We start from the raw sequence: 14315 nt of genomic DNA, 5'->3' as shown, positions 1-14315 counted from the left end.
AGAGCTGGTCTATTCACAGCACAGCTCTGCACATTTCTTCCTTCCTCTTCCTATGTGGATAGGGGGTGTGTGCCTTTCCTCCAATCAGCTGTCGCACAGTGTACGCCAAGAATCCACACCCACAGGTGGAACTGGAAGAGAAAATTCTAACACGATGTGTACTTTATAAACAGTCTAGAAAGTTGAAGACAGCAGATATACATGTAAACCTTATGTAGGGAGAATTGTTTCACCTCTGTGTATCGGAAAGAGGGGGTACTAAATAGTAACCAAGAAAGTCGGACTTTGTGGGCATGGAAACAATGGAGTGACAATGTTTCCATGCCCACAAAGTCCGACTTTCTTGGTTACTATTTTAGTACCCCCTCTCTCCTATGTTTACCGACGTGGCAATCTGAGTGCTCCCCCCTTTTCATTTTCCACCTCTGTGTATCATCTGAGGCTGTGGTATATGTGAGGGTTTACATCCACTTTAACCACTTGACGTCTGCGCTATAGCGGAATGACGGCTACAGTGCGGACCTGAATTCTGAATTTCCGGGAGGCCATCGTGGGATGTCCTCCCCCTTTGCGCGCTCCCCGCGTGCCCCCCCCCTGCAGGTTGTGTGCGGCGCGTGCTGTGATCGACGAGTCACCGAGACTCGAGTGATCACTGATCCGAGTAAGGGGCCCCTTACCACGTGATTAGCTGTCAACCAATGACAGCTGATCATGTGTGTAAACAAAAGCTCGGTAATCGTTTTTTTTTCTCCTCACGCTGATAGCCGATATACCTTGAAAAAGCCGATCACCGGCTCACGCCCAAGGGACATCGATAGGAGGCACATCTGCCTCCTTCTCTGCCTCCTCTGTGCCTGCCAGTGCCACCTGCCAGTGCCCACCAGTGCCACCTATCAATGCCCATGAGTGCCACCTATTAATGCCCACAAGTGCCATCTATCAATGCCCACCAGTGGTGCCAATCAGTGCCTCATCAGTACCACCTAGCAGTGCTGCCTTTCAGTGTAACCTACCAGTGCCAATCAGTGCCCATCATTGCCACCCATCAGAGCCCATCACTGCCACCTATCAGTGCCCATCACTGCCACCTATCAGTGCCACCTATTAGTGCCACTTCTCAGTGCCCACCAACGCCACCTATCAATGCCCTTCAGTGCCACTCATCAGTGCCACCTATCAATGTCACCTCTCAGTGCACACCAGTGCCCATCAGTGCCGCCCTATCAGTGCCCATCAGTGCAGCCCATAGGTGCCCATCAGTGCAGCCTATCGGTGCCCATTAGTGCAGCCTCATCAGCGTACATCAATGAAGGAGAAAAATTACCTGTTTGCAAAATTTTATAACAAAATATAAAAAAAATATATATTTTTTTTTTAATTCGGTATTTTTAATTTTTTTTAACAAAAAATAAAAACCGCAGAAGTGATCAAATACCACCAAACGAAAGCTCTATTTGTGGGGAAAAAATGATAAAAAATTAATTAGGGTACAGTGTTGTATGACCGCGCAATTGTCATTCAAATTGTGAAAGTGCTGAAAGCTAAAAATTGGTCTGGACAGGAGGGGGGTTTAAGTGCCCAGTAAGCAAGTGGTTAAGTGAGACACAGCCAGGCAACTAGCATTTTCAGGAGGAGACCAGCAATGCTTCATGCTTCCCTCATAACAATTTAGGGCTCTGAGAGATATAGGAAGTCAACATGTCATGCAGCTCGTCAGCGAGAAAAAAAAAACAGAAATAACAGTTTCAAGTGCAATTGCCCTTTAAGCAAAAAATATTCTCTTCTTCACCAGATGCACCAAAAGATGTGATGGTCAGCTTCTCCAAAAATGAAGAGCTTTTGGAGGGTAGTGATGTGATTTTAACATGTTCCAGCAGATCTAACCCTCCTCCACACAGATATGAATGGTATCGTGGGAATAACAAAATTAAGTTAAACTCTAAAGAGCAGAATTTAAGAGTACAGAATATCAGCAAAGACACTGAACCTTATTCTTGTGTTGCAATAAATATTCGTGGGAGAGGAGAATCACCACCAATAGAGATGCCTGTGCGATGTATGTATATCATAACTCAACAGTAATCGAGACAAACCTATAGATTGTAATATTTTATTTTACAACACATTTTATGTGTTTTGTAGATGCTGCTACTGGAGTTCAAGTCGTTGTGCTTCACCCAACAGAGGGAGCCACTGAGCTAAAGTGCAATTCTATGAGAAGCAACCCCAGTGTGACTCATTACACCTGGATGAAGGATGGAAATATCCTGTTAAATAAAACTGCACAGATCCTGGTATTAGACAACAATGAGGATAAATCAGGGATGTACTCCTGCATTGCTCACAACACAGCTGGAAACTCCACCTCTGCAGAGCTGGAATTTAAAGGTCAGAAATAAAATACATTTTTGTTTACACTTTTAAGGAAATCCTTTTCGTTTTTTCCAGCCATGTCCTTTTGTCCCTTCCTGCAAAAAAGAAAAAAAAAAAAATTCTCCCTGAGGCACACTAGTAATCCTGTACTAAAAATCACCTACGTTTTGAGCCCTAGGGTTAGGGGCCTTGCCTACTAGTCAATGACAAGATCACTATGCAGAGCACATTAGACATGTGCGATTAGTTTCGTACGAATTGGAAATTTGTACATTCGTGAGGATCCGAAATACGAATTTTTATGCATATGAATTTTGTACGAAATACGAAATTTTGTTTACGAACTTCGGATCCAAATTCCATTACAACAGAATCAGACAAAATAAGAATGTTCGTTAATTACGATTATCCGTTATGATGAAGTTAGGAACCCCAGGAAGTCAGCACAGCACAGCTATGGTGGGAGCCCCTCATAATGATAAATTCGTCATAACGAACATTTGTAATTGTTACAAAAAGTTAACGAACCTAAAAGTTAAAAACCCAGGAAGTCAGCACAGCACAGGGATGGTGGGAGCCCCTCATAATGAACACAGCACAGGGATGGTGGGAACCTCTCATAATGGGCACAGCGGGTTTACAGACCCGGGAACTCTGTACAGGGATGTGTGGAAACCCCTCATAATGGGCACAGCAGGTTTACAGACCTGGGAACTCAGCACAGGGATGGTGGGAACCCCTCATAATGGGCACAGCGGGTGTACAGACCCAGGAATTCAGCACAGGGATGGTGGGAACCCGTCATAATGAAAAATTCATCATAACGAACATTCGTAATTGTTACGAAAAGTTAACGAACCTAACGAAAATTCATATTTCGTACGAATCCAAATTAAATTTCGGACACGAATTACGAAATACGAATTCATTCTAGTACGGAACGAAACAAATTTATTGACGGCGCACATGTCTAGCAGCACATACTGTACATGAATACGTAAGAAAAAAACAGATTACATTGGACTTTACTGGAATCGGAGAGGAACAGTTAGACATTATTGTATAAACAGGTAAATATTTATTACAAACAATGATTAAAAAACAATCATAAAACCATGAAAAAGGTACTCTAATTGGATGGTACATGCCATTTAATGGAGCAACAAAAGTAGAACTTTTCTCTATGTTCCAAGAGGTTGACCGTTGCTTTCTGGTACCAGTAAAGTCCCATATGTTCTGTTTTTTCTTGGTTATATTATCTGGGGATGAGGTATCTTCTATATAGCCTATTTCCCCTTTTTTTTTCTCAATTGTATGTGAATACTTCTATATTTCACTTTGTCTCTCCTCTGCTGACAGAATTGCTACAGAATGTCACTTGCCAGTGACAAACTTGCTCATCTGGCCAAGGAGGAAGCTATATCTAAAAGTACAGGAGATATGCGTCTAGTCTGCTCTACATAGTAATTATGTTGCCAGGAAGTTGCCACCAGCAACAGGATTTTCTGATTTATTTTTTCCATTCTTATATTTCCAGATGTATTTAGCCTGGTCATATGATGCACGTGGGGTTTCTTGGCCTTTTTTTCTGGCAGTTGGTGGTCCTCTATAATATAAAGAGTGGCAGTGACTTCTAATGCCAACCTTGCTCTCTGCATGATTACACTGAGAGCAGTGTGCCAATGTCAGACTTCCTCAGGGGGCAGGCCCATGATATCCTGCACTCACAGTATGTCCTCCCCAGCCTTTCAGGTTGAATGATGTTGGGTGTCATTACCATTTACGTACCAATGTTTGTTTTTCAATGGGAGATCGGTGGCCCTTTATTTACCATGATTATGAATAGTACTGGATAAATAGCCATCAGGCGGCCGATCCACTCAGTGATTACCGAGCACCCAGTCATCATTAAATGGCTGGGTACACAGAGACACTGGGGGGATGTTACTTAGACTGGAGACAAAATTTGGAGCAGACATGCAAAGTAACCTATTGGCTTCTAGCCTCAGCTTGTTCAGTTAAGCTTTGATAAATGAAAGGTAGAAGCTGATTGGTTGCCCTGCAAAACAGCTCCAGTCTTAGTAAACTTCCCTCACTGGGCCCAATTAATTGATTCAAGGAACTGGGTACTGGGTGATTGGTCATCACAGCAATTAAATGGTACTATTTACAGTGTTGATCCCTCCATTTCCCCTTACAACAGAGGAAGGAGAGAGATCAGTACTTATGAATGGGCACATAATGAATGGACCAGTCGCTGCAACTGCTGATTCATTTATAGTACTGTTGCAGAGAGACGGGATATTTTTTTTTCCCCTTTCAGGCCCCCCTTCTTTTCTACACATGCTACTAATACTACTTCACAACTGTAGGTTCCTTTACCTTGAACTCGTAATGGAGGTCACACCAATTTCTGAATAACCCCCCAGATGTCTACTCTAATTTGTTGGCTTCTTGGTTGTCCTATTTTCTATGTGACATTGCTCAGGACTTGTATGAGCGTTTGTTGTATTTACTAAAGCTCTAAAATTTTGTTTCAACCCAGACAGCACAGTCAATGAAAACTCGGGTAGTAATGAAGACAGTTCTAATTTACTTCTGATCCTGGGGGTTTTGACTGGAGTCATCCTTCTGCTCTTCCTTGTGATGGTTATCTTCTTTTATACAAGGTAAGGCAGAAATCTCACCCAAGGAAACAATAGCCAGTTTTTGGTCCTAGCTAGTTTTAGTTATAATGACAGTCAATGAATTGAGAGTGCCAACCAAGATCAATAGGTCCCAGCTGATCTTAAATTTCCAAAATGAGAGTCATAGGAGTATTTGACACATTCTGGGGCTCATTAGTCCATCAGGGCTAAATGACCTGAGATAACTGAAAACAACTGGATGGAAGGAGTTTCATCTCATTCCTATGGCTGACTTACTCCTTCTTTATGGTCCTCAGCTTTTGCATTGAATGAAGGCACAGTTTTCTCCAGCCCATCATAACCCCAAAACGTTGCAGTGTGCTCACAATAAAAATGCGTCTCAAACACCATTTTCTACTGTAAATGAAGCCTAAAAACTTTTATGCTTTGGAAAGTTGTATTGTCCTTTGTCTCTGGAACATAAACACATTAAAGCTGGAGGAAGATATAAAACACAATTTAATATTCCTTTGAATTTCTTTACAAATAATGAAATGTATTTTATGTTCAGTAAGCATAAATACCTGAATCCGCCTTAATATCTGCACTGCAGCCTCAGACTGGGAAAGGGAGGGGCAGTACTTGGAACCAATCAGACTCTGCTGCATTCACATGTGCTGAGAGGAAACATGCTGACAGTATGTTGCTGCTTCTTCATTTTTCAGTTATCAGGCTAAAGTTGGGGCGATGACACCCCTCTATTCCTTAACCCAGACAGCGAGAGTGGTGTCACCCTCTTGGCTGGGCTCTCTGGCAGAGGGGTGAGTAATCAAAATAGTTCCTCAGCAGAACAGTTGTGAATCTTACATCCATCCACAGATGAAAAGTCAAGTCAAGAGAGTGAGCTTTGGTGTCTAAGAACAATGCAAGTTTATAAAACAAGAGAAGTGCAAGCTGACTTGGCCAACCTCATGTCTATGATTTAATAACCTAATTTATTTATTTCTCATTATGAATTGTATTGAATCTTACTGTTTGTATCGGTTTCCTCCTTTCGGTAGACGAAAAAGAAAGTCAACTGCTCAGTTATCTCCAACCCATGCCGAAATTCCTTCTCATTTTCTGGTGAGTATTTAATTATTGATTGTCTTAATTAGGTGTCTTGAAACATTGTTTTTATTGGAGTGGAAGCCCAGATCTGGGCTTTGCCAGGTATCCCCATTCTCCAGTGGATCATTCCTTGGGTCCAATGATGTCACAGGCAATCCTTGCCCTCTTCTTCCTTCCAACGGTAGGCAGATCCTAGATGCTTCAGAGAGCAATTCCATGTAATGACATGGATCCCCCTGCATCATTCCTCCTTTCAGTTCAGGACAGGGACAGAGCCTTTATGCCCTGGGCTGACAGGAACTGGGTTGAATTACGTTGGGCATCAGTCAACCCAGAAGAGGAACAGTGATCAATAATTGGCTTGGTAAGCTAAGTAGTTGGAGATGCTTTTTCTACCAAGATTTTTTTTTGTTGTCTGTGCCCCGGCTAGGTAAAGTCACCCTCTCTGTTTGTCCTGGTGTCCACTGTCACCAAGACAGAACGTGATGGGAATCCTACATTTTAGAAATGTCAGGAGATCAAGAAGTGAGGGGAAATCTTTCAATGGGAACACCTGTTCCTGTGCTAACTGAATAAGATGGGAACTCCCCTTTTTTGGACACTATCTGTGTCTCCCAGATAGGAACTGAAGGGAAATTTACCCAGCAGGACACAGACAGGAAAAAATATACCCTAACAGGGGTTAAAGAATTCTCTACCCCAATACAAAAATAATTTGGCTATACATACACCTTAAAATATAAATGAAGAAAGAATGCAATGGTGGGTAATGCACAACATTTTTAGAAGACCAATGGGTTTACCATCCATGATTAAGTCCTGAGGTTAAGGTGAAACATGTTGGGGGAGGAATGGCTTGACAGAATCGAGCTGAGACTGCTTTTTACCTACTAACCAGTCAGACTGGGCTATCTCTTCCTGCTTCTACAGTCACAAACTGGTTTAATTTGCAATTTTTTTTCAACGTGTGTCTATTTAAAACCAAGATGCGCTTCCTTTGATTTGTTGAGGTAATGGAAGAAAACAAAGAAAAAAGGATAGCAAATCAGCCTATGGTGAGAGGGCAAAAGAGACAAGACTTCTCCTGTAGATAATCTGTATAGGCACCATTGGCATTGGGATTGATACTCTATATGGCTGGATGTTTGAAAACACCTGCTTATCACTTAGACATGCTTGTTGGACATCCTATTTCAAAATCATAGACTTTAATATGGAGATATCTTCCTCCTCCTCCTACAACATCATCCACTCTCCTGAAGCGTGTCTGGGGGAATTTGTACCAAAAAAGCCTTTTTGAGGTTAGGTACCGATGTTGGATGAGAAGACCTGGCTCGCCATGGTGTTCAGTAGGGTGAGGTCGGGGATCTGTGCAGGACACCCAAGTACCTTAACACCAAAGTCATCAAACCATGTCTTTATGGAGCTGTCTTTGTACACAGGGGCACAGACATGCTGGAAGAAAAAAAAGCCTTCCCCAATGTGTTACCACAAGGATGGAAGAGAACAACTGTGTAAAATGTCTTTGTATGTTGTAGCTTTATTAGTACCCTTCATTTGAAACACTTGGGCTCCTTATCCCATTTGGTGGGATGCCAACATCAATCTTTGGTCATATAGGGGAGATATACTAAAACTGGAGCACACAGAATCAGTTTCCAGGTTTTATGGTCAAGGCTTAATTGAACAAGCTGACGTTAGAAGCTGATTGGCTACCATGCACAGCTGCGCCAGATTCTGAGTGCTTCAGTTTTAGTAAATCAACCTCTCAGTGTGTATAATAATGAGTGTTCTAAAAATTAACATGACAATTTGTGTGCACATTATCCAAAACTTTGTTTATTTTATTACATTTTTAATTCATTCAGAATATAAGAGACCAAGATGAAACATTAGTGCAAGAACACCAGTATGGAAACATCCAAGTTAATCCAAAGGTCCATCCAAAGTCCCAGCGATCACCGTGAGTTTCTTCTCTTAGAATACTTTTCATTGTATTGGAGATTCTTAGGAAGCCCAACCAGGAACCCAGCCTACTGCAATATATATATATAAAAAAATGCAAAAATAAAACACATTTGAGCAAGTGGGCAATATGTAACCATGGCTCATTTTGGAAAAAAAATCCATGGTTTTGTTGTCGGAAAATCCGATCGTGTGTTCGAGGCTTTAGAGTGCACAAAGTGATTCTAATGAACCAGGCCCTCCTTTTCGAAATCAGTCACCACAGGACATAGAGAAACAAACAGCTATTTTTTTCAGATCAACAAAAGGTTGTTTGTTAAAATCCCTGCAGTGCACATTTTTCTCAACTCCTTAAGGCGTACTGTATGTCTGGACAAAATAATATAAAAAACATCAATCAGAATATATTTTCAATAAATGAACACTTCTCCATGTTTTGTCTTGTAGAAAATGTTGCAGCAACAGAAAAATCACCTGTTTAAGCGGTAGTAAACCCCTCGTGGTCATTTTTACCTACAAGTAGGCCTATAATAAAGCTTACCTGTAGGTAAAATGAATATCTCCTAAACATGCACTGTTTAAGGAATATTCACCCTGGATGCAGCCGGTTACGTCACTGGTGCATGCGCTCTGAAGGTCCGGTATACCGCCTGCCAAAAATATAGTAAGCTCCTAAATGAGCGGACAATGCTGCCTCTGCTGCACTGAAGCTTCAAGCAGTGTTATCAGCCTTGGAAAAGTTTTCCTTTGCTGAACTACAGAACACCTTTCTCCTTATGATATAGAGACGAAGAGAGAGAGGAAGGAGTCATGTAAGAGAACTGGGCAGGGCTGACAACACTGCTTGAGACTTTTTAGTAAAGTAGTGGTACTGAGTTGTCAGCTGAGTGCAGGAAGTTAGGAGCTCACTGGGTTTCTGGCAGGATCAACTGGTATTTTTCTGTAACTGCAGTATTTTTAAGGAGACAATAGAGGCACACACAGAAATAGAAACCTGAGAAGAGATTCTAACCCCCTTCTCTGCTACATACAAGACAAACCATTTTTTTTTCACTGGAGGTGGGCTTTAAAGTAGACCTTAAAGTAGAACTATAAGCAAACCTTTTTTTTTCCCATTTTGGATAGAGCAAGGGAGGGTTATAACCCCTGTCAGATTTTTTTCCACCAATCTGTGTCCCATTGCGTAGATTTCCCTTCATTTTCTGTCCCATGCCGAAAAGAAAGTGAGAGGAAATTCCTGCAAATTAAGGGAATTTCCTTGGGAACCCCCGAGTCACCAGAACTAGTGTCCCCATTGGAAGATTTCCCACCTGGGACAACCCAAAACGTGGGATTATCTTTTACTTTCACTTTCAATGATAATGGTAAACAAGACAGAGAGGGAGGAATCTCCTTAATATTGTGAGGGGGGGGGGAGCTGTGGCAGATAGCAATAAAAACTGTTTGCCTTAAGACCCCTTTCACACTGTGCCACTCCGGGCGTCGGCGGTAAAGCGGCGCTATTTTTAGTGCCACTTTACCGTCGTTTTAGCAGTGCTATTCAGCCGCTAGCGGGGGGCAGTTTTAACCTCCCCGCTAGCTGCCGAAAAGGGGTTGAATCTGCCTGCAAAACACTGCTGCAGCGGCGCTTTGCCGGTGGTATGGCGGCGCTGCCCCATTGTCTTAAATGGGGAGGAGCGGTGGAGAAGCAGTGGAGGAGCGGTGTATTCACCGCTCTTCCACCACTGGAAAGAAGCAGCTGAGCAGGACTTTTTGTGATGCCCTGCCAGCGCAGCACCCCAGTGTGGAAGCACTCTGGCTTTCACACTGGGTTTGCAGCTGAGGCGCTATTTTTAACGCTGTGGCGCCTGAAAAACGCCTCCAGTGTGAAAGGGGTCTTAGTTATATTTTAAATGGAAATGAAAAAAAAAAAAAACTCAGATGCTCTTGTTGATCTATTCCCCATATGATAATATTAATTCCCTAACTGGTCACTGTTATCTCTCTGTAATATCTTGTTCTGATTTCAGGTATTCTTCTCGTGTGTCAGGGGAACAAAGCCATGCAATCTATACTAATGCAGAGGTAAGGCTTTGTGTTCTGAGGTGAGCTTGTAAGGTTACTAGTGGTGTACCCCAAGGTTCAGTGTTGGGACCCTTACTTTTTAATATCTTTATAAATGATATTGGGTCTGGGATTAAAAGTACAATTTCAGTGTTTGCAGACGACACCAAGCTATGGAGTGGAATAACGTCCTTACAGGGTGTCTCCAACTTACAAGCCAATCTTAATGCACCGTCTAATTGGGTGACTAAGTGGCAAATGAGGCTTAATAATGTTGATAAATGTAAAGTTGTGCACTTGGGAGCTAAGAATATGCATGCATCATACATACTAGGGGGAGTACAACTGGGGGAATCCATAATGGAGAAGGATCTGGGGGTTTTGGTAGATCATAAGCTCAATAATAACAAGCAATGCCAAGCTGCGGTTTCCAAAGCGAGCAAAGTCCTTTCTTGTATTAAGAGATGGACTCCAGAGAGAGAGATATCATGTTTCCCCTGTACAAATCATTAGTAAGACCTCATCTGAAATATGCAGTTCAGTTTTGGGCACCAGTCCTCAAAAAGGATATCGGGGAACTGGAGAAAGTGCAGAGAAGGGCAACCAAACTGATAAGAGGCATGGAGGAGCTCAGCTATGAGGAAAGATTAGAGGAACTGAATTTATTCTCTCTTGAGAAGAGGAGATTAAGGAGGGATATGATCAACATGTACAAATATATAAGGGGGCCATATAGTGAACTTGGTGTTGAGTTATTCACTTTAAGGTCATCACTGAGGACAAGGGGGCACTCTTTACGTCTGGAGAAAAAGAGATTTCATCTCCAAATACAGAAAGGTTTCTTCCCAGTAATGCCCCGTACACACGGTCGGACTTTGTTCGGACATTCCGACAACAAAATCCATGGATTTTTTCCGACGGATGTTGGCTCAAACTTGTCTTGCATACACACGGTCACATAAAGTTGTCGGAAAATCTGATTGTTCTAAACGCGGTGACGTAAAACACGTACGTCGGGACTATAAACGGGGCAGTGGCCAATAGCTTTCATCTCTTTATTTATTCTGAGCATGCGTGGCACTTTGTCCGTCGGATTTGTGTACACACGATCGGAATTTCCGACAACAGATTTTGTTGTCGGAAAATTTTATATCCTGCTCTCAAACTTTGTGTGTCGGAAAATCCGATGGAAAATGTGTGATGGAGCCCACACACGGTCGGAATTTCCGACAACAAGGTCCTATCACACATTTTCCGTCTGAAAATCCGACCGTGTGTACAGGGCATTAGAGCTATGAAAATGTGGAATAGACTCCCTCCAGAGGTGGTTCTGGCAATCTCAGTAGATTGCTTTAAGAAAGGCCTGGATTCTTTCCTAGATACATACAGTGGAACCTCAGATTACAAGCATAATCCGTTCCAGGACTATGCTCATAATCCAATGTACTCGCATATCAAAGCGAGTTTTCCCATTGAAGTTAATGGAAACGAAAATAATTAGTTCCGCATTGACTTCAATGGGATGCAATACCGCATGCGGCCAGAGGTGGCGGGCTCCGGAGAGCCTCGGAAACGGCCGAAAAGGCCCGAGGGACACTTCGGCCGACCTCGGCAAACCTCAGAAAGACTCCGTTCACGAGCCTTTCCGAGGTTTGCCGAGGTCAGCCGAACTGTCCTCGGGCCTTTCCGTGCATTTCCGAATGGCGCCCATCGGCGACTTTCGGCTCTGCTCGGCTCCGGCGCCCCCCACCTCAGGCCAAAAGCGGTGCTGCGCAATCCTGCTCGTTTTGTGAGACAACACTCGCAAACCGAGTTAGGAATTTTAGAAATACAGTGCTCGGTTTGTTAAACGCTCGTTAACCACATTACTCGCAAACCGAGGTTCCACTGTATAATATAAATGGATACTAAAATTGATCCAGGGAACATCCGATTGCCTCCTGGGGGATCAGAAAGGAATTTTTTTCCCCTGCTGGAGAAAATTCGATCCTGCTTTACTGGGGGTTTTGCCTTCCTCTGAATCAACTGTGGATATAGGTTTGTATATATGGGATTGTATTTATAGGATTGTATAATATTTTTATTTTTCTTTCTACTGGAGGAACTGCATGGACTTGTGTCTTTTTTCAACCAGACTATTTTATATGAAACTGATGAAGAACAAAACTTTTTGCATGGTTCATACCATAGCTGACCAACTTGTGGCCCTGAGGCCAGAATGTGTCCTCTGCCACAGCTTAAAAAAAAAGCAAAATACCAATGCGCAAAAAAATAAAATCTCTGTTTTTAGTTTTTGTGTACAATATTAGATTGATTAAGAAAGACTATAAACTTAAATTTTCATAAAAGGAAATAATAAAAAAATCAATTTATGGTGAAATAGAAAAGGATTACCAAAAAAATGGATGTGGTAGTTGGGTGCAAATGACCGTCTTTCATTACCAGTAGTAGTCACCCTTCTTCAGGGATTCTGTTTATGAAATCTTGATGTGGTGGAATATGGAGACAAATTTTGACCCCCCCGGATTGCAAATGTAAACTATGGTTACACTAGCCTATACACCTTTCAAAAAGTATGTACCACTTCATCTCAAATGACCAGCAAGCAGGATTTCACAACTGCTGTCTTGGAAAGAGTGTGCAATACTGGAAAAGTCATGCTTATAAATTGAGTGTTTGCTCCCTCTAGCGACTAATTTACACACCACTATAGAAACAAATAACAAGGGCACTAAAATGAGTGTAGACAAGTAGGCCGCACACCCCAAAATTGCAAAAAACTATACGAGAACCCCCTAACGGGGCTTTAAAGCAGCCAGAAAAATGCAATATTCATGGTTGAAAAAATTCAATTTTATTAATACAAAAAGTATCTAAATAGCATATTATAAAAATCACTGAGGATAAGTACTGACTAGTCGAGTCATGACATGATCTGAGTATGGCGTACCATTATAATAGACAAAGCATACAATTAAACCAAGCACTAGGCACAATGCATTAGATGGCGGCCAAAATTATCTTTGAAGTAAATTCTTAAAAACAGTAGCAACACATATTGCCTGTGATACCATACATGTATGTGGGGTAACAGAAGTTGTATACGTAAATCCTGGCGCGTTTCGACCCTTCCCGGGTCCTCTTCAGAGGATAGTTGCCCCTATGAAAAAGGTCAACATGTGTCAGACATAGCATCAAGACCAATAGTACCAGACTTATGTACCTGCACCATCATATTAGAGTTGTCTAAATCGTATAGTTACCTATTGTAGAAATTATGACGTTTTCACATGTAGTTTAGGTATTGTGAGTTGTTATGTTTTTAGGTGGTGCAGTTTCTCTTTAGCTCCCCCGTCTCCCGTCGTGGGGGAGACGGGGGAGCTAAAGAGAAACTGCACCACCTAAAAACATAACAACTCACAATACCTAAACTACATGTGAAAACGTCATAATTTCTACAATAGGTAACTATACGATTTAGACAACTCTAATATGATGGTGCAGGTACATAAGTCTGGTACTATTGGTCTTGATGCTATGTCTGACACATGTTGACCTTTTTCATAGGGGGCAACTATCCTCTGAAGAGGACCCGGGAAGGGTCGAAACGCGTCAGATTTAACGTATACAACTTCTGTTACCCCACATACATGTATGGTATCACAGGCAATATGTGTTGCTACTGTTTTTAAGAATTTACTTCAAAGATAATTTTGGCCGCCATCTAATGCATTGTGCCTAGTGCTTGGTTTAATTGTATGCTTTGTCTATTATAATGGTACGCCATACTCAGATCATGTCATGACTCGACTAGTCAGTACTTATCCTCAGTGATTTTTATAATATGCTATTTAGATACTTTTTGTATTAATAAAATTGAATTTTTTCAACCATGAATATTGCATTTTTCTGGCTGCTTTAAAGCCCCGTTAGGGGGTTCTCGTATAGTTTTTTACACACCACTATATTTAACCACTTCAGCCCCGGAAGATTTTACGCTCTTCCTGACCAGAGCACTTTTTACAATTTGGCACTGCGTCGATTTAACTGACAATTGCGCGGTCGTACGACGCTGTACCCAAACAAAATTTGCGTCCTTTTTTTCCCATAAATAGAGCTTTCTTTTGGTGGTATTTGATCACCTCTGCGGTTTTTATTTTTTGCGCTATAAACAAAAAAAGAGCGACAATTTAAAGA

The 14315-nt window shown here is 41.9% G+C and overlaps 1 protein-coding gene across 2 annotated transcripts in view; it reads left to right on the top strand.

Annotated features, from left to right (window-relative positions):
- The window catches only part of LOC141110452 (B-cell receptor CD22-like), a 112026-nt gene that overhangs the window by 91420 nt on the left and 6291 nt on the right, over positions 1-14315 (top strand). For both annotated transcript variants that reach the window (XM_073601800.1, XM_073601802.1), the window contains 4 exons: positions 4919-5042; positions 6062-6125; positions 7979-8073; positions 10085-10139. In XM_073601800.1, the coding sequence (XP_073457901.1) occupies positions 4919-5042; positions 6062-6125; positions 7979-8073; positions 10085-10139 (338 nt within the window). The remainder of the gene's footprint in view (positions 1-4918; positions 5043-6061; positions 6126-7978; positions 8074-10084; positions 10140-14315) is intronic.

Source organism: Aquarana catesbeiana, linkage group LG10 (genome assembly GCF_042186555.1).
Source record: "Aquarana catesbeiana isolate 2022-GZ linkage group LG10, ASM4218655v1, whole genome shotgun sequence".
Classification (NCBI taxonomy): Eukaryota; Metazoa; Chordata; class Amphibia; order Anura; family Ranidae; genus Aquarana; species Aquarana catesbeiana.
The sequence above is the reverse complement of the archived record's forward strand: the minus strand, read 5'-3'. Positions and strand labels throughout refer to the sequence as shown.